The 21,190-nt window shown below is 40.6% G+C and overlaps 1 protein-coding gene across 2 annotated transcripts; it reads right to left on the bottom strand.

Annotated features, from left to right (window-relative positions):
* Positions 1-524: 524 nt before the first annotated feature.
* LOC111266525 (peptidoglycan recognition protein 1) lies at positions 525-5,990 on the bottom strand. Of its 2 annotated transcripts, none has more exons than XM_022844061.2 (5): positions 5,024-5,990; positions 4,306-4,404; positions 3,882-4,002; positions 3,412-3,601; positions 525-1,557 (listed from the first exon to the last, which is right to left on the bottom strand). In XM_022844061.2, the coding sequence occupies exons 1-5, from the start codon at positions 5,079-5,081 to the stop codon at positions 1,438-1,440; spliced, it is 588 nt and encodes a 195-aa protein (XP_022699796.1). In that variant the 5' UTR covers positions 5,082-5,990; the 3' UTR covers positions 525-1,437. The 2 variants fall into 2 exon arrangements, with proteins under 2 accessions (XP_022699796.1, XP_022699797.1); XM_022844062.2 differs by having other exon boundaries at positions 3,882-3,999; positions 5,024-5,984.
* Between the last annotated feature and the right edge of the window lie 15,200 nt (positions 5,991-21,190).

A 21,190-nucleotide genomic window follows, 5' to 3' on the forward strand; every position in this document is an offset into this window, starting at 1 on the left:
AAATAAAGATCTCCAATAATCTCAAAATCCGCAAAACCTAAACATCAAACCTAAGACGTGATGTTTGTGGGTCCACGACCTTACCTACCCCCCGACGTAGCTTTACAGTGTGGCATTGTCAGATATAAAACGTTCGCCGATACACCAGCGCCAATAACAGCAGTTTAGACAAAATTATTTTTTTCCATTCGCCTACGTACGTGTCTGTTTTGGAGCAAAAACTTTTCGCATCGTCGCAATCCGAGCACTGGGAAAGAAGACGATTTGGTTCCATGCTATTAATGTAATTAAAGCTATCGTTGCTGTTACGTTTGCCAAAAGCTTATTGTGCATTAAGGCGACTGCCTCTTAAAGTCTGAATCTTGTACTGGTCAGTCCTGATAAGGCTAATCGATTTCCCAGAACGAGCAAAAGAAAATCAATGGGAAATAATAGAAAAACGTGCTTGCTTGAAACTACTCATAAGGTTGAAAATTTATTTTGAAAAGTGTTACTCTATCGGAACGCAATTACTATAACAGTACTCAAGTAAACGCATTTTTATTAATTAGATATACATGTACATCGTATGGCTACTTAATCGAAATGTACCTAAAAGTAAAATATATATATACGACAATAATTTAAATACAAAGAGTATTAGCGAAGTACATATAATTATTCTGCCACCGTTTTAGAGAGGAGCATTGATAGTAGGTCGCTGCGCGCATATCTGGCAGTAGCGCGAACGGAATACAATGCAATGACAATGTGTTTGTCACCGCTCAGCGTTGCTGTGCGTTGAGCGCAGTTATAGATATATATACATCCACCTTTATATACAATAAATACACATTGCAAGATGGGATCATTTTTTTGTGCACTTTTAAACCTCTTAAGATGCTCACATTGGCCTATTTTCAAAGTTCTGCAGTAGAGAATAAATGCTAAGTGTTATTATACAACATATAATCCCATTATCATGCTTATACAGATGTAATCTTACAATCGAAATAAATTACGTCTGCTAATTTTTATATTTGTATATCTTTACGCTATTCTATAAACCTCGCGTTAGTCACCTCTTTTCAACTGCTACAGTTGTTTAAACATACCTATAGAGGAACTGATCTATACACTGAGTAGTACGATAGTTCAGTTAATAAAGTGGAAATACTGTTCGCTTCTTAAATCACTTACCAAATTCTTGCTCAAGTTGTATATATATACAACTAGTATATAAATGTCTGTAGATAGATTTACATCTATCTACAGACAAACACGCTGTGTCGTAACAAACCGTGATAGCGTTCATTGTGGGTACAGTAAAGCACATTTATCGTTAAAGCAAATACATCGAAAGTCCATTATTTATATTGCGCGTGATAGCTGCTCTTCCTGGAGCTGATCGTTTAGTTATTCGAGTTACTTGAGCACATAACAAACGGCTTCATTGGCTCAAGGCCGTTTCACGTATCTCGTCCAATTTCGCACCTGATCATAGAGTTTTTGTCCTGGACAGGCTGTAGGTTCGACATCACGGTGACCGGAAATTTTGTAATCCGGATGTACTTTACCCTATGGAAAACAAACAATGTATCGATGTTAAAATAACGAACATTCAACTTGAATTTATCGCAGACTCTCCCTGTCTAGCACTGGCGATATGATTTAATTTTTATCCTCGAGTCCGGTTGGACTTCGACGCCTGAATAAAGGTGGCCAAGAAACACGGGCAGCTATTAATCTAGGTTAGTGTAGTAGCTGATTCAAATATACTTAGTTTCAAATCATGTATTGATCTTTTAGAAAATGTACATTACTGCTTGATAAACATTGATTTAAAAAAATATATTGCATATATGACTTTTTTTTAATCTTCCACACGGTAAAAAGGAATTACAAGATGTTTATACGTATATGTACTAGTTAGTATTAAAGAAAAAAATTCGAGGCCTGTCACAGGTCGTTGAATTAAGCATCTCCTGACATGTGGATCTGACTATGAAATCATTTCTATTTAGTATGAGCTACACTACCTTGGGAACCTATTGGCGTCAATTTAAATCTATATATTTCAACATTTTAATCAAGCTTGCCGACTTTCGGTATCAAATTGGATTGCCATTACGCACGTAAATCTGTCATAATAATTGCGAAGTAGACTTCGCTATCGAACGCACCTGAGACCAGGACAGTTTATAGAGGCCGGGCTGATTTCGGTTCTGGGCCCCGCGCGTATCATAACTATGTAGTCTTCTTTTGGCCGAAAATATGCATGAACCTATGAGTTCTAAGGACTTATGTCTTCTGAAATGTGTGTCTATAAAGAAGGGACAACGCCTACGTTTCTTTGCAAGGTTTCTATGACGAAAAATTGAAACTACTTATTATCACTAGAGTTATCGTTCTGAAAGGGCCTGGGGCAATGTGAACGCTTTCATGAGTTTACAGACCCTTGTCCAAGAAAAAGAGTATGACGGTGCAGAGGTGGCTCATGTTAGATTGACTCTAGCCCGTCAAAATCCTACTTTCAGTGTGGGTACGGTGACGCTAGGACACCGGTGATTTTTCGAAGAATCACAGTTACCTCACAGGTAATTAAAGAAATAGCCAGTTCGGATTGTATAGATGGCTTTTCGAAATTCTGCTACTCGAAAAGAATAAGCTCTGTCTTTTCCCATGTTTTTAGCAGCGCATTGTAGAGCCCTGGTAAATTACAATGATACTCGTTTACCGAATGTGACAATTAATGATCCACTTTTGCCAGTTTCAGGGCGCTGGCCGTTTCAGGGACATATTCAAAATCACATCTAAAATTCTGAAGTGCAAATAGCATACGGTGTTCAAGTGTGCTCATTCATCATTTGCCTGTTGATCGTAACGCTTGCGCCAGTCGTTACAGACGTAACAAAATGGCCTGTGTTGTAGAGAATTTTTAAAGATGGCCGCTTTTTGTCCTACGTAGATATTCAAGCTGAAACATCCTTTTTATTAATACATACTGAACGACAAATATTAATCTTGATTCATTTACGATTGTTTTTGATTATCGATGCATGAATACGTGTGTATACGGTAACAATACATTTAACCGTCTTTTAAACAAGATAATGTTGGGTAAAGATAAAAATAAATGCCTGCATACTGTATACAGGCATCGCTTGATTAGATTGTTCATATTCAACTGTAGACGTCCCGTACCCGACCAAATAAACTGTCTTTCAGTCGGCCAATGACGAACTAATTCCCCGTTGTGTCGTTAACCTTGAAGGACACTGGTCGGTATCGAAGACAGAAAACGTGAGCTAGCCCCCAAAAAAGTCATGCATTGCTCAAGACAAATGAAGTATGACCATTTTTCATAACAGAATAGAACGGTTACTTAATAAAGTCACGATAAACACGAAGCGTTTTCCGCATAGAACATACCAATTCAACGCCACACTCGATCAGTTTGGCCACAGTCTTAAGAGCGCCTTCGGCCGGGGCACGGTGGTTGAACGTTCCGATCAGGGCAACATGTAAAGCGCGGGTAGAAAGACCCATAGCGGCGGCGGCTTCCACACCCCACCCGCGCCCTTCAAATACCTGCCCATTTTCAGATACAAGGAAGTTGTACCTGTTCAAGAAAAAAAATATACATGTTTCATTATTGTAAACTCTCGACAATGTACACGTTGCGAAGCTCTAATACCCGAGAGGTATAGACAGCTTTTGTTCTTGCTGTTGCAACTATTGTTGTCCTACTAACTCTTACAAAAGGCTATTTGTCTGATCCCACTGTGTGTTTCAGTATAGCATGGTCGGCTTCTATTAGGTTTAGTTAACTTGTCAATCCGTCTGTTCATACTTATTGTTTTGTACAATCCCTGTACGTTTAAGTAAGATAAAAAGCTTACCCGATATCGTCCCATCCCTTTGTCTGAACGTGCTGTAGCTGAGTTGTTCGTACGATGCTTTTACACGTGTGTTCCGTGACGCAGCTGGGACCCTGGCTGTGATGTATGATTACATTACCTGCTTATTTGGTTCATTTTCATTCGACAAGTAAAACTTGTTTATATATAAGATTGTCAAATCAGTCAACAGACCATGGCCTTCAATGGAAACAACGTTGACTTAATTTGCCAACTTTGTGTAGCTGACAAGAATAAGCCTACGTGACAAACTTGTCTCCCAATGCCCCGAATTTTTTCACGGTAAATGCTTAGTAATGCTGTTAACAGTTAGTGTTTCGATCTACACAAAAACTAATCAATAATAATAATAACAGTAGTAATCTTGACTGCTTTAGACACACATAAATGTGAAAATTTAACCCACCGACTGTTCTAACGAAGATCTTACTCTTGGGTGGACGTGCGCCCCATTCCTGTCGGCGCTTAATTTGTGGGCACAAGTTTTCATCTTGCAACCGATTACCTAAATGGCACAAAAAGTCAAACCAAGTGAAGAATGATGAATCATTTCTTCTAATTCAATCGATTTCGCCTAGTACGTTTCCGGTCATTTGAAGTAGACTTGTTTTCAAAAAGTGTATGTGCCGTGGATTATTATTAAACTACACTATTTAATACTATGCTATATGGGGTAGTACTGGCATAAAATTGGAACTATTCAGAATCATTTAATTACTAAGACTCGGCGGGCTTTTGCATATAAATTCTCATTCATAATTTCTAGTAAGGTACCTATACTTCGACAGGAAATTTACTTAAAAACACAGCGTAATAGTTTAGTCAGTTAGAACGGTGATAGATTTCTAACAAGTAGAGGCGAAGCGCGTACTGTTTACTTCTAAAAAGATGCGACCCATTTGAAAGGCACGTGCGAAATACAGTTCTCGATAATGCACGTTAAACCACTTTCATCACAGGGCTAAAGGGTGGGGGGGAGCAGGCAATAGACATTTTTTTATATTATATGTACACGTAGTTAAAACATTTCGAAATTAAATTTATTCTCCAGTGAAACCTTCGAATAATAATCAAGCATCAAAAGGTATTCGGCGCAACTCTAAATCCCGGGCGGGTACACTCACCAAGCCCCTGTGTGGCAAGCGATGCAAACATTAGTGCGCTCAGCGCTCGCATTTTCATCGTTATTAGTGCTGATGGCTATACTGTCGGTATTGACAACGATAGCCTGCTTCGTCACCAGCTGATCAAATCGGTCACCCACTAATCAGAGCTGATTCGAGAGCTGATAGATGCTGATCCGTCGAACCAAGCACTTAACGCGATCAGTGTATCTACCGTATTCGTTATTTGGCTTTTAGCAACGGGGCAATACGTTTCACGGAGTTCTTCGTGCTTACGACAAGAGACAGAATAATAATGATGATGATGACGATGAGCATGCGGAAGAGGAACGGTTCGGCAATACCAAGAGAAAACGGTGCTCCGTGTGTTGTTCTATCAACTTGCACAAACGTTCACAAAGACGGCCGCCGCGCCTGGTGATTCGACGGATAGGGCACGTTCGTGACCGCAGGTAGTTTTCCACTCGATAGTCCCGTGTAATGCTGTGAAATCTGTCACTGAGCCCCATCTATAGGGAGGGGTGCTGATATAGGGTGATAGTGAGGTAGGTTTCCTACAGACGGACGGGCTGTGCCGTTGGTGGGCCCATTACCCCTGTTTCTGGAACTGGTGTTGAGACCTGTTGGGTGTTCCGTCTTAAGGAGGCGTCCGTGCTCTGGTCAGGGTGTTGCGTCGCTTTGTGTCGAGGTTTTGCCTGCAGCGTGCGCTTTTGTGAGTCGGATGGGCGGGGCGTTGGGTGCCGCTGGGGGCGGCGCAAGTGCCATCAACGTGATCACAGTACAGCAGTGGCAATACCAGTGGATGGCCTGCTGTCTGCGAAACCATCTAATTTCGAACGCGTAGCTTTGCTCTGCGAGTGCGCGGCTTTTCCGCGCCTGCTGGCGTGCTCCTCCGTGATCAGCATTTTCAGGCGCTTTCTGCGGACTGCCACAGCATCCTGGCTACACACAAACTACCAACGACAGACTCGTAACTGACTTACAACAGGCTTATCAACTGAGTAACAGACGCAAACCTGGACGTTTTTTTAGTTTGCGTTTTTGAGGCTCGTATCGCTTCCCTCCGAATAAGATAACAATGATGATGAACATAATAATAGGATGGGAAACAGAACGGTGTACAGCAAACGCACCTATTCTAGACACGGCTAGGAACAGCGACTATGCACCAATGGATGGTCACATCGGGAAGATTGCAGGTCTAGCTTGATATGATAATATTGTGTCATCTAATCGCTTGTACTATTATCTCGATTTGTCTCCATAGACAGCTGCCGCCTACCGAATCGACTGGCCCAGACCAACGTGTGACAAACATAGATCTCTTAGGACCGGATACGATTGTACTTTCATTGCTGGCAGAGCATCCAATCCTAGGGCCATCCGGCTGCTCAATCAATATATGTCCTATCTGTACCTAGGTCAAAAGACATTCGACGCCGATCTTCAGTGAAAGATACGGTGCGCAACTAATCGTAGGCGCGTCATTATGCTTGAGTAATCATAATGAATATTCTTTTTGTCTCTTGGTTTTTCTCTTCTACGCGACGCTGCTTTTACATTGGCCTGCTGAATAATTTTGCGCCTGCTTTGAAGATTGTCGCCGACACAGGCCGCCGTTCCGGTTGATGTCGCGCACACATCTGCATTGTATACTTACGTTCGAAGCTGACCTATCAATTAACTTGTTTCCGAGTGTGCGTGTGTATTTTACGATTAAGGAAAATCATATCTCAGCCAGACCGTTTGCCGGTTGCTTACTGTCGCCAGCCTTTCGAAGAATTGCATTGGCATACCAATGCAGAATGACTACAGGAATGAAGATAGGGATAAAGCGAGCGTAACACAATAATAGCGCTTCTTCATAAGAAGGTGACAGCGGATCGCACGTGTTAATTTTGACACGGCATGACGAGAAACGTCGATTGAGCCTTCAATGGCCAACAACAGGCCGAAGCCCCGCCCAGCTGCCATCCGGCACGGATACGGTGCATAGAACATGTCTGAAAGAAGCGACGTTTACCAATACGTTTATTTACATACACTGCTCATTCTATACTTATTTGACGACGGTTCTAGCGGTAGTGATCGCATCAACAGCCTGTCAACTGACACCCAAATAGCTGCCCCGTTTCGTCTCGACCAGACGAAATACCTTTACCCCCCGTCATATCGAATCACACAAACCAAAACCGCCTTATTTTCGCCTAAATAACAACTAGCAAGTCAATGCTCATTCATGATATTCGCCCCCTGTGTCAACAGTAATAGCATTCTACCAACAGCTCAAGGTTTTTAAAAAGTGGGTGCTACGCAAAACCGGCCGTTCGGCTAAAACCGAAAAACGTCCCTTTCTCGTAGGACATTCTTCATCTGCAATGTCTTAGATTATAGCAGCCTACGGCCCTTTGAAGGGTTCCTTCAGGGCCGGCCGATCACCTCGCGCTTACCCGCTAGACGAGCGCATAAATAGAAGCCCGGTTTTTTCCTTTGTTGTTCCAAGTATATTTGATTTGGTAGAAATCTTTAGAAAAAGCGGGGCGTAGTCGCTAGCAAAGCAGTTAACAAAAGCGCTTGGCCAACGAACGCCGTTAAGACCGCGCCACCAAACCATGTGAATCTTTCGCTACGCCGTGTGATCGCTTGTGTGATGCGTTTGCGCGCGATACTTCGGTCAGCGTCCCGACGGCGGACAAGTCGTTGTTGCTGTATGAAGGTGGCAAGAAGGCCAATGGAAATTGTGTACGGCTCCTGTCATGACGACGGCCGCAGTTCCTATTGTTGTTGCTGTTGTTGTTGTAGTATTCCTAACGTTACAACTGTTTTATTACAGTTTTTCTCAGCCCCACTCCACGCTCAGTGTGTAGCCCGCCTACCGGCCGCCGCCGCCGCCGATCCGTCTCGCGCCGACCCAATACACTTTCCTGCCTCTGTCGGTCGTTCTCTGTCCGCGAGGGCGCTTGGACGTTTGCTACTTAGCTCAAGACTGGGTTGGTTAGTGAACGGTGCGGTGAATCAGCATCAGCCGATGTCCTCCGGTTGCGTAATGGAAAATACAATCGGCGTCAGGAACAGAAACATTAGCGGGTACAGCGCCGCCCGTCCTAAGCCGCCGCGGCGGCAGCGGCGGCCGCAGCGCCTTCGACGGATGTGTTCTAGGCTACGCGAAGCGAGAAGGGGCCGTCAACCGTAAGCAACCATAAATCAACCACCAGCCAAACAAGCGGGTCATGAGTTGTAGACGGTATGGAGACAATACTTTTCCTCCATTTACCTTTCCCATCTTTCTGTCTTTGTTTCCACCTGCCCCTCCCCCTTCCCCCCCGCTCGTCTTTTTTTTGATCGACAGGGGAGACCCTAAACGGGTCAGCTTCAGACACACACACACACACATATATATATATATAGTAGATTGACACAATCGGCTGGCGTATTGGCCGAGAGACGAGGACACGGTCGGGTCGGGTCGGCGTGCCATGTCGATATGCTACGGAATGTCGGCATATGTTCGCTGTGGCCTATTCATTTAACCGAAGAGGGTTGCTGTCAAGAGATTCTAAATATAAAAGCAGTTAGCCGTCAAGTGGGCACATGATGATGGGCTCACCGCGCTAATGTTGGGGATGGCCATCTTGATAATGATGATACGACGCGATTTGTAAACAGCTCGCCTGACGCTCGTTGGGGCTCCCTCCGCTGACCTGGTTGCACCGTTGAACGGCGGCAGCACAAGCTGCGGCGGCGGGGCTGATGCTAATAGCTGATGCTGCAACGTCGCGCGGCTCCCGCAGCTTCCAGCAGCGTATCCGTCCCCACGCCGCAGATCTCATACTATAAACATACTTAGATGGTCACACACGGACAACGAAAAAGTGAACGTATATTTGCAAACGATCGACACGTTTGTGGCGTTCGGTTTCGCGCACTTCGGGACAGAGGAACCGACGCCGCGTCGGGCGCCTAATGCGCCAATTACTATCGCCCACAATGAGCTTAAGAAACGGCACGATTAAAGAGTCTAGCTAGAAATAGATTTACTCAGAAATAGCACTGGCAAAATATTGCTTGGTTCCGCGTGATGGACTCGTTGTTTACTCGCAGTTATGGCGTTTATCGTTCAGGAACTAGAATTATTTATTGCGTAGAGTGGTGGTCGTGTATTGGTATCGGTTCTCCTGGCATACACACGCCGACATAATGTGGAGAGCAACATTGGATATCTAGATTGTTTATAAGGGAAATGAATGGCTGCGATTTGCACAAGAATCTATTTTACAGGCTTACGAATAAACGACCTTGAACCATAAAGCTTGATAAGATACACGTCTAGAATGTCTGTGAATTTTAGTGGTTTTTGATAACTGAAGTAATTTTCATTAAGTTGACATTTTAAACTTACATATAGGAAGCGATTGAAGTTTAAATGCGAACAATACATTAATGCGCGAATGTCAATGGATTACGTAAAACCTTTTCTTTTACCGCGACCCGTTACAAACAGTTCGTGAAGTAACATAAACACGCTATAATTAATGTCGCCCCTATTCGACTTCACTCGAATCAAAATTAACCTGTTTGTGTTTTCAGATAACCGTCAAAACCTATCTGTGTCTGCTCAATAAATATAGTTCAAATAAAATAAGAAGATGTTTGCTTCTTGTAAGAATGTGCTCCCAGTATCTATTATTCATGATAAGTTTTTTTTAAAAAAATAAATAGATTCAGCAATTTTTCTCAAAACAAACATTGAATGATAGTTGATTGTGACCATGTGAGCTTTCGATCGTTGTCGGCCTGATACGAAGGTAAAATCAATAGGTTAACTAAACGGTCCTGCTTACAAATCACTAATAGAAGCACGTTTGGCCGTCATGAACAGAAAAACACTTGTTTGTAAATGCTGATACAAACAATAGTTTCGTTCTTCAAGTTCTCTTAGGGTTCCTTGAATGCAGCGAACATCTTGTAGGCTACGTATGGAGTAATTAGAGCCAATAGCAGTACTCCGTTATAAAATTAATTGAGCATTTCGAACTTTTATGATATGTGTGCACATTGTTTATATCGTGAGGATCGTCTACTTGTCGTGCTTCCATAGCATATAATCTTCTCTCGAGAATAGACTGTAAATAAAAAATACACAGACCACAAACACGTCTGGCTCTTTGATTTCAAACCGAGACAAGGCTCCGGAGAGTAGTATTACGCAGCCGCAGGACGTCAGCAATGTATCCATGTTTGGTATAATATCAATGCAAGTTCCAGGTCTTTGCATTGCGGTCTTCTGTTATAGGTCCCTGTTTTCTAGAATGAATAGAAAATTAGTGTATTTTTTTAATCCAGAAAAGAAATAACTACTGCTTTTTACAGACTAGGATTTTTTTGCTTAATGCAATTTAAAATGAAATACTACTTTTTCGGGTTATGACATATCTAGCGGTGTCAAGGTGTCGGGATATATTAGACATCATACATACTGAACAGCCATATTACGTTCACGCAAGGCGGACCCTTCACGCGGCCGGAAAATGTACGGGCATTCCTTACCCTCTTTAGAGCAATGTATAGGATTTGATGCGGACTTAGTTTCGAATATGTCAGTGCAATAATAAGTGGCAAATGATTCTTGCTGGGTTTAGTTGATTGCCAGCCTGTTCATATCAGTAATCAGTTATAATAGAGCTGCTTAAGGACATGAGTCCTGAGCATCGAACACCAACTTTTGTGCATCATAGAATAAAACTCTTCTCTTCGACATCGCAGCATAAAGGTGTAGATGCAACGATAGAAAATTCGCTGCATAACGAACGAACTGTTTCGTGCCATTGTCCTTAACAAGCAAGAAAGCATTACGAGAGAACTAGGTATCAATACTGCTCGATTGTCTTAAGACTCTGTGAGACCTAGTCCACTAGATAGTACTTCCTAGGGTGTTCACGCAACGTACTATAGTTTAACAACCGTTTTTAGGTTATGCTTCCTAATTTTTAATAACACGACAATATTTTCTGGCAGCGTGTATAATATTCAATTCGCAGATTCGTAATGTAAAGTAACAGCAGACAAATCAACAATATACTGATTACTATTGAATAGTCTTAACCTCTTTAGAGTGGGCAGCAGCAACAGGCTCGCGTTGATAGTCGTCGCAGGCAGAACCCCCGACTAAAATATTCACAACCTCTTATCTCCAATGCACCAAGCGTATGATTTGTTCGACACAGCTACGACGAAATACTATACTCCGTTTTTTTTTTTTTTTTGCTGTAATTTCCGTGCAGTAAAAAAATATTTGCTGGTAATACCACCGGCACGCCAAAGCGTGACAACTTTCGAATTGTTTTGATTTGTGTGTGGCACTGAAGTGTGACAGGCTATTCAAATACACAAGCACAAAATACGTATGAATGGATCATTCCCTACGGACGACTGTAGCTTAGATAACATCAACTCGTTTGACGATGCTTCAGTGTTTATAAACCTCCGACATTCATAATAGGCTACTTGTACTCTTCGAGCTTTACCATTCCTCTTCTCAACAGTAACGCAGTATAGATAACGAATGGCTATACAAAGTGAGCAATGACCATTTTCGCAGGGCCGGCTAACTATTCCTTCGATGAACTTACCAGCCTCGTGCGGAGTGCCAAACATAAATTCTCTGAAGTTGTTCAAGCCAAGCACAGATTGTAGCTTTTTTACCAGTACGTTACCGCTGATGACGTTTCTGAATCATAGTAGGGTATCAGTAAAATAGTATCAGGTGGGAATCAAGTGTTTTTGGATGAAGTGAACGATGCGTCACACAATCAGGTTGTAATGGATGAGAAACTAGATTGACTTAGCGGAAATGTAACTGTCTATTTGGGAGATTTTTGAATGAGAAATAATGCTACGCCTGTAACAAATCTGGCTTTTACCTTAGAAAAAAAATTCACTTATCTGTGGTTTTTTTTCTTATTCGAGCGTGTTTGCTTAATATGACCGTTGCGCTTTTAGCATTTAATACTCTCCGTAGGTAAATATCAAATTTGGCCACTTTTATATATATTGATTTTCGACGAGTTTTTATGAGTATATTAACTAGTGACAGTGCTTTTATCGTACTGGCTTTTAGGGTCGTTGATTGATCAATCCTAGTTTGATCAATCGTACCTTGATCTCTCCTTGAAAGATGAACTAATAGTTACTTTTGGCAAGGAGTTTTTCTCGCACGCTCTCGAGTATCCAAAACAGTATCAATCTGACTGTAGCCGAAAACACTGGACTCATACTTCCCTGTGCTTGGAGTTTCGCAGGTACCCGTTTTGAGGCAGTATATGATTTCTAGATAAATAACCACGTTTAAAGGCCTCAAATCGCGAAATCTGCGAACACAACGTAAAAGTTAAATAGTTTATTCAGTAAATAATTACTTATGGATTTTTTTTCGAGGCAGCGCATTTATTCGCCTGTATGTATCCTATAGCTCGTGGTAGAAAAACGAAGCACATGAATGTTTTTCCGATATTCATACTTCGATTTGCTGGCGTTTCTTGTTTATTTTTCGAGCTAGTGTATTTAAGGCATTGTCATTTATTTGCTGTGTCACATTAGTTGCTTTGCGAAGTAACCTGTTTTCGCTTGAGGTAACCAGCGATCTGATTATATAACCTATTATATCCTGTTAGGACAATGTAAAAATCCCTAGATATGTAGCTAGGAGCCGATGGGTTAACTCTGGCAAACTCCTTTGAATAAATACGAAGTTACATCCTTAGAAGAAATTGAAATCCATGATATGTAACACTTTCCTATAGATGTATGTTCACTGTAGATTCTTCTTAGATTTTTCCGTAAGTCAGAAAACCGATCATTTCAGACCAAATTCTACTTTCTATTTAAATTTGTAGACCAAAAAACACCGTTTAACTAACGGCTAGTCAGCGAATTCGCTCGATTGGCCGAGGCCCAACTTGGGATACAAATGTATGTGCCCACCATCAAATATGTAAATTAAGAAAATATATATTGACATAGCGGTAGGCGTCTCTATTCGCTAAAGGCAGAACGAAAATATTTGCTAACCTATTCCATTTTAGATCATTCAGCGTCTGGCTGAAACAGCGCTCGAAAACAAAAGTTGGGCATGGATATTCAGAAAAGCTGTCCCTGATAAAAGACAGAGAGATTTCATTGGCGGCTTTCACGGAGTCGGCACTCGTCTATCTTACAACGATACCATGTACAGTGTTATCACTAATTAGGGAGCTGCTTTACGCACGTCTACGACGGAACTTGTTCGTACCGTCGAGCGACATACCAGGTGGGATTAGAAGACGAAGGTAGATGGAACCATGGGCCTTGCGACCTCGAATGCAGGACTATTACGAATAATGATAATCAGTGATAATAAAGAAACTCCACTAAATTTAAGCGACAGCAGAAAACTTTGTTTGTTTATACTTTTGACACTTGCCGCGTATAGCAGATCCCATGGGTTACCTAGATTTACTGCGCATCCATAACTGTAATGACATCCATACATGAATGTAAACGAAATGAATAAATTTAGCAGATTTAACTATAAGTTGAAACTAAAGCCTTCAAACTTAGATTTGTGCTGTCACTTGACGAACCAGCTACGTATATATAGGGTGCGTCAAAAAAAACCGTATACACACTGTGCATTGCCGTAGACATTTGTCCTGTCTAAACTAAAAGGGCTACAGTCTTTTCTTGAAAAAACTTTCTAGTCAAATTGAATATTTCAGTTGCATCCAGTATCGATGCAAATCTTCATAGTTCGATTTTTCTCATATAACACGGTAAAAGATGAGGTGTACCGTGTACACACCTTAGGATAAAATCCAAAAATCCTGTTGAAAATAAAATGCGAACGCAGTCGGGATTCGTGCCACAGATGTACAGTTGTTGAACGCCATTTCTTTGAACACGTAGTATCCAGTTCGACCACAGGGTATTCCTTTTGCTCCAATTGAACCCTAGTATTCCTTCTTCCCATAATTAACAAAAATGTATGTAGAAAAGCGTTTTACGGTGCTTTAAACCGTATTTATAATTTTTGACGCACCCTATGTAGCCGCAATTCGAAGTGTCTCCTAAGCTCTATAGATATAATTATTATTGTTCATGAGAATGATGTATTACCCTATTCGAAGCGCATCGTCGTCCGAGAAGATCGTTGCCTTAAACCTAAGCCATGACGCGAAACGTTTGGGGATATTTTCATATCTTACGGCACAGGTGCGCGAACTATCCTATATAGCACATGTTTTGTTGAGTGATTTTTCACAGATTTCGCTTGCCAGTGTTTTTAAATGCTTTGTTTTATTATAATGTAAGTATTTATCGTGCCTGTATTGATACGTAGCCAAAATTACGTATATATCTATATATGCTATCGATGATTATGACGGTGCTAATACCCATAGTATCAAACGAGGTACAAAACGAGCATTGCGTGTCTAGAGATGATATGCCAGCTTTGCAAACCGGTGAAACTGGTTTTAACAAACACTGGTCTTATATACGCAATTATTTCTAAGCTGTTGGTATCAATAACTAAAATAGAATCCATACTTGGTATTTGTTCCTAAACCTGAGTTTTTCTTTATTGCACGATCCTCGCGGCTACTGCAAAAATTTGTAATGTTTTGAAAGCGCTATTATATATATCAATGCTTTGTTGATCCAAATATAGCAACAGAAAAGTCGTATGAAATGGAATCAATATGCAAGATCGCGCATTCGTTTCGTATAACATCCCATCGCTGAATACTGTAATATCTTTTAGGGTGCCAAAGAGTAACCGTGACACCACGTTCACTTGGTACCACTCGCATCCAAATAAAGAACCGCCTTTCATTTGGGGTGGACCTTGGCAGCTAAATGCATTGAAGTGGACCAATACCGTTGTGTACCGTTACAACAGATATTCGGGGCGGTCTTTTAGATCTGAACCTATAATATATCCTGTGGAGAACGATACAGTCGTGGTCTCTTATTGATAACGGTCAATTATTTGGCTAAATCAATTCATCGGGCTTACTTCTGCTTATGCGAAAGTATGCCACTGTGCGTCTATCTACTATCTAATTAAACATTTCCATTGTTTTTCTCCATATATTATGTGGGAATGTCTCTGCTGTCACTCACAAACTGGGAAAAATGCTTCTGAATGTTACATTAAAGGGGTCGGCAGTTGCATTTTAGTAAAATCTAGATTTACGATACTATTAAGGAAAACTTGTCAAAATTGTCAGTAGTATAACCACCACAACTATCTAATCACTTCTGTCTATGCAGGCGTACAAAATATGACGTTGAGAATAAGGGCAATATGATTTGCTAGGTAGTTGGTTCGTAGAAGACCGATAAAAGTTTGGGGTTGTCTTCAAACTTTTGATTTCGATATTAATATTAGTTTGGAATCGCGTTTTTCTATTACATTTTTCAAAATTGCTACTTAACATATAGTAGCATGAAAATAAGTCAAGCCTGTATATGTGGTCGTTGTTTTCTTATATTTGTGGTTTCCTATTTAGAGACATCTTATGAACATCTTGCTCGGTACACTATGAGTTCGACCCCAGAATGCGCACATCGACTGTCCTTGGCCATTCTTCCTTAATTCAAATACGCCGGCATCGTTCTATAGTTTAGAGTATTCATTCTTAGTATGAATGCTATACTGACTCCGTATTACTTATGCTAATCAAAACAGACATCTATAAGCGACTGGTCTCAAAGGGAAGGTGTGATCTGTGTGGGCAGTGCGCATCTCCTCGAGTCCATTGCTGTGGTAGCCAAACACGGCCATTGTTGGTTTAAATTTCTGCATTTGGAAATGGATGCTATCGCATGTTGTTTCGTCGTTTCGTAGGTCTATTGGAAGAATATCCAGGTAAATCCAGCAAAACCCACGGACTGGATAACCAACAACCTAGAAACGTAGTATACAATACTCGGGGTGGACACCTCACAACGTAAGCTTGTTCCCTGCGGGTGGGGATCGAAGTACCCCAGCCGAATAATCCCCACAACAGTATCTCACGTTTCACATTCCGAATGATTCATTACACTGAGAATAAAGACTAAGAGTTAGTCGCGGATTGAAAAATATGAATAAAGCGGGATTTCAAACGTTCCGTAACATGTGGCTGGCAGTATTTAGATTGACCCCTGTGTCATATTCAATCTATTTAGCTTAGGGTCCTTCGTAAATTCGTAAAGAAACAGTTCCGTGAGGTCTTTACTAATGAGCAAACGATAACATTGGATACTGCAGGGAAGCTTATTGACATTAGCTTGCTCGGAGCTATTTGACAAGCATAAAAAGCTAAATAACGTCTAAATCAATGCCCAAAATCCTTTGTTTGATGCCATTCTCTAGTCTAATCGTCTTTGGTGAACAGCTCGGACAGACTCATGTTCTATGTTCTTCAGGCGGATTATTGTTAGTTGTCGTTGTGCAGATTTTCTTTAACGTGCACCACACGTATCATCAACCGTCTCGGACTCAGTTGTCAAAAATCGTTTTGTTCTTATTGCTTAATGTTTTGTTACTATTGTATGATGCGTGCTTTAAGGAACCTCATATTTATCTCAGACAAAGTGCACTTGTACGTTCGTGATTACAACAACACGTTTTTTCGTTTGAGGTGCCGAGATGTGGTCACTTCCTCTGTGATCCTTATCCTACTAATTTCCGTCTACAATAATTCCACAAAAATAGACTGTTGTGTGCTCTAGGCCTTCTTGTCTTTTATCTTCACTGATCTGTGATTTATTCTATCACTTTCATTTTCAAGAAACATAAAAAAAATTTACTAAGCGTTGAAAACGAGAACTAAACATCTTTTTGCCTCTAGATTTGTTATTATCTAGCAACGCCCATTCTGTTTATAGTGGCATCTAACCAAAGACATGGTATAAATATTCATGAAATTTCGTCTGCTAACGGCGCTTAACTTAAAAACGCCCATTGAAGAGCTCCGGACAAGCTAACAGTGTTTCCTAAGTGCGTTCTCCATATGGCCGTGTGCTCAAAACAGTAATCGACTGTTTTAACGCAATCAAGCGAAAACGTCGATGACTTTTTTCCTGTATTAGTATACGTAATATAATCAAGTCAGTGTCAAGATGTCATACGTGTACCATACTACATATGCATTGCAGATGTCTGATTTATTATTGTTGTATAGATTTAACTAAATCTTTAATTCATATAATAATTTATTTTTTCATTCAAAAAGAGCCGCAACTGTATATCCTAATTTATACAATATAATGCCATTTAATGTTAGCGATTTTACATTATCTTAAATGAATTCATTTATTCATACTGAGAATTTATTAACGCGGTGATCGCGCTAATAATTTGCATGACGTCCTGAGTGTGTGTTTGCTTTGGGACAACGTTGCAACCGGTATAGATAATCGCTCGATATTGTCGAGAATACGTAGAATACTATTAAGGTTGTTGCTTTACGGTGATACGAGCGATATTTGCACAGAAGTGTCCTGTTTTGTTCAGTTACGACTGTACTCTGTTTACCGTTTCGAAGGCCAGAAATTTTGCATTCACAAGTATAATCTGTGATGTCGAAACAAAATCTCTTGGTACAGAGTAGAAGTTCTTCTTTTTCGTCCATCTTCATAAAAATTCACATAAATGATATTTTACTGATGCTCGGAATATGCTAAGGCACGTTTTACGCATCACAACAAAAAGTACGCGTATACAGTTGTGATCCTGCAATGTTAGCGGTTCGCCTCTTCTCTAACTTGATGTTAATTTCAATAAAAAGGAAGACTGATATATTTGATTAGATACAATGCAAGCATGGATACAACTATGCTATCTGCATCGCTATACGTTGCGTCGCCATTAATTTCCTACAAACCGAGTACACAACAAGTTAAGTGTCAAATAGGGACCGTTCAATATTGTGTATCGTGTCTAGTTCGACTTAATCGTATGCAAAGTTGGGTCGGATCTTATGCAGAGTGGCTATACCTTTGAATAACAGCCAGCCCTTGAGTCAGTCAGAAGCATCTTTGCGAGCAAAGAAACTCTCTATTCGAGAGTAATTCTGCTATCTCAGCGTCAGCTGCGCGATACGGCTGTCTATACGAACTTCTGCACATCTCACCTGTACATGTTTTTGATATTTGCGATGAATTTATGCCTTCACCTATCTCAGCCGGTTCAACCCCGGAAACTGTTGCGTTCTCAGCAAAGCAAACTTTTCAAGCACTCGACTGAGGCGCAGTAGAGGGAATGTTGTGGGAAACGCTGTATTTGTTGTGAACTTTATCAAAGCCGACTTGATAAATTGATTGAGCGTTGTGGTCCGTTTGCAGTATCACTAGATTCCCTCGAATTTTAAACTAGGTCACATTTTTATAGGTTTGCCACGTCTATGAGTTATATGAAACCTCTGATTCTGCAAGAACAGACTAATTTCGCCGTCTTTTCTTATTCGATGCGAATATTTGATACTGGTTTAATTTTTCCAATTTTGCCTTTCTATTTGTGCGCATTCCCTTTCATTGGAGGTATACATCGTAGGCTTTTATCTTGATGATTACTATCCTCCAGTATTTTTCTTACCAGGACGATACCGCTCTTTCATCACGATGACACGTCCGAATCTGATTTTAGAGCACAGCATTATATGAGTAATAAGTGCTTTTGCATAAACTGAGCGGTGTAACGCACAAGTACGTCGTAATTAATCAAGACATGTGTAAATAAAAAAAAGAACACAGGCGAAACTGCTTGACGGCAATGTAATTGACTACGTTGAAGGCTTCGAACGAAATATTATGCATATCCCTCAAGCCTACTGCCACTTTAGGATATTCAGTATGCCACTTAACAGTACATTTTTGGGCATACCCTTCCTAAACGCTCTTACTAACATCGACAAATATGTAGTTGATAGTGCAAGCACCCGTCATGCACTCCGGAAGAAAGTCGGAACAATTCAGAATGACCTGAAGTGCGTCCCGCTTTCGGACATGTTCATAGATTTAATGAATGCGCCCGATGTTATCAAGTTGACCTTTTTGTCTGAAATAAATGCTCATTATTTGCTCAGCATTGAAGTTCTCTTGGGTGGCGGTTGTGCCTAACGAGCCTTCATATCGCGGTGAGCGTAACCTTTTTCATTTTCATATACATATATATATATGACACTGTGAAAATATCAACTCTAATGATATGCTTGAAGTCATAAAAAGAATACCTCAAAGCTTTTAAATGACCTTGCCACTGTGACCACCTGCAGTGAGCAAGGCACAAGCGCTCTAACAGATGTTATGAGCATTTTACATTAATGTACGAGGCAAGGCGCTGGCGTCTTTACGTACATGTATATCAACATTGGACTACATATTAGCAAGAGAAAACCGTCCATACTTGTTGTTCTCGGTTTAGTCATACAGATTTACCTATTGTTATCCTCAGCCAGATACGAACCTTGAAATAATCAATGAATTACCTACGCCCAATACATGAAACGAACGCTGTATGAGTGCATATTATATATTTTAGCATAAATGTCCAGGGGCCGGCTACCAGTCCCATTTTAAAGATCAACTGAGACATCCTATAATATGGATAAACGACCATGTTTTGGGCTTAACCCAAGAGGAAGCGACAAACAAAGTCTAGAAGGTGATATAAGGATCGGTTATTTCACAGATGAATGCCTATTGCTTAAGTCTTCGTCCCCTTTATAGATGAAGCAGTACTTAAGTTCTTTTGCACTACATCTAGACCGTGATAACCGAAGAATCAACATAGTTTCTGTTGCGAAAAAGAAATCTGAGTTTCGGTGCCTCTTGCCTATATTTCGGGTCCTCAAACCTATCTCTGTTGTTTAACTGGGTGACATTAATTGGTTTGCGGATTTCCACTGAATAGATACGCAATTATACTTTTAAAAGGAATTGAAAACCGGGATGTATACCATATTTTCTTTAAGTTATTCCCTATTGCATTACAACTTTTTCATGAGTTCTATCGTCTCGTAATAGATTTTGCTATTTACCGCTATTAATAAGCTACAATACATAGTTCTGAAAGAAAAATATCGTTCAGCATTTGTTTTAGGTAGTGGCATTGGCTAGATTTATCTTAAACCCAACTCCAAACGCAAATTTATATGCGCATCAAATACCTTAAAAAAAGTATATTGATATGGCACTATCTGTTTTTACATAACGAAAACATTTACAACCCTGCTGAATTTCAGATCACGCGTCACCTGGTAGTACTCATGAATTGTTTCAAAGCAGAAGCTGACCTTGAATATTCAGACAAGCCTTTACTGAGAAGAGACATCAAAATTTTATTTTCGGCGATCATAGGGTCAAAACTCGATTATCTCGCCCCGGTAATATGTGCAACATTGTTTCTCATTGAGGAACTAATATACGCCCGCTCACGATAGAACTTGACCATGCTTTCAAACGACATCTCGATTGAAATTAGAAAATGAAGGCAGACTGAACTCCGGCGTTACATGCCGTTGAACACACGAATATCACGGATAACTATAATCAGTGACAGTGAAGAAACTTCAGTGGATTTCAGTGATAGCGGAAAACGTAGTTTGTACTTTCGGCGTTCGCTGCATAGTACGATAAACAAATCTCATAGGTTATTTAGGATCTATATAAAGCCATAACTGTAATAAAATCGTCTTGAGATGCTGACAGCGTTTCAACAAACTTGGCCATACGTATATATATATATATATATATATAATGTGCAGAATATGTAGTTGGTGGGACACGAGGCTTTGAGCTTAAAGGCAAAAACATTGTTTAACGTTGAAGGTCAACGCTTAATGATTAAGTTTCTGTTTCTCAAGGGTGACAGTGCTAATGGAAGTTATCCAAGACTGGTGAAAGTTTTAGGCCAGGAAACCTTTACTGGAAGAATGTTTTTCAATGGTGCAATCAAATAGGAAGACTGAAGACCATGGGAGAAACGATTACACAACCAACAATTTTAAATGAAAAAACGAGTTCACGGCATCTTCTTGTCTTTGGTAATATGGGTGTTAAGTCGCAGGTTTTTTTCGGCGGATCATCGCTGGTTGCGCAAATTGTTTCTGGAATAGATCACACGTGTCTGTCTCGGACAAAACT

This window comes from Varroa jacobsoni, unplaced genomic scaffold (assembly GCF_002532875.2).
Source record: "Varroa jacobsoni isolate VJ856 unplaced genomic scaffold, vjacob_1.0 scaffold_1093, whole genome shotgun sequence".
Taxonomy (NCBI): Eukaryota; Metazoa; Arthropoda; class Arachnida; order Mesostigmata; family Varroidae; genus Varroa; species Varroa jacobsoni.

Excerpts from the sequence above, each read along its gene's own strand:
- LOC111266525 (XM_022844061.2), bottom strand. The coding sequence starts at position 5,081 with ATGAAAATGCGAGCGCTGAGCGCACTAATGTTTGCATCGCTTGCCACA. Across the intron at positions 4,405-5,023 it reads GCTTGCCACACAGGGGCTTG|GTAATCGGTTGCAAGATGAA; the intron begins GTGAGTGTACCC and ends TGTGCCATTTAG. Across the intron at positions 3,602-3,881 it reads AAGGGATGGGACGATATCGG|GTACAACTTCCTTGTATCTG; the intron begins GTAAGCTTTTTA and ends TTTCTTGAACAG.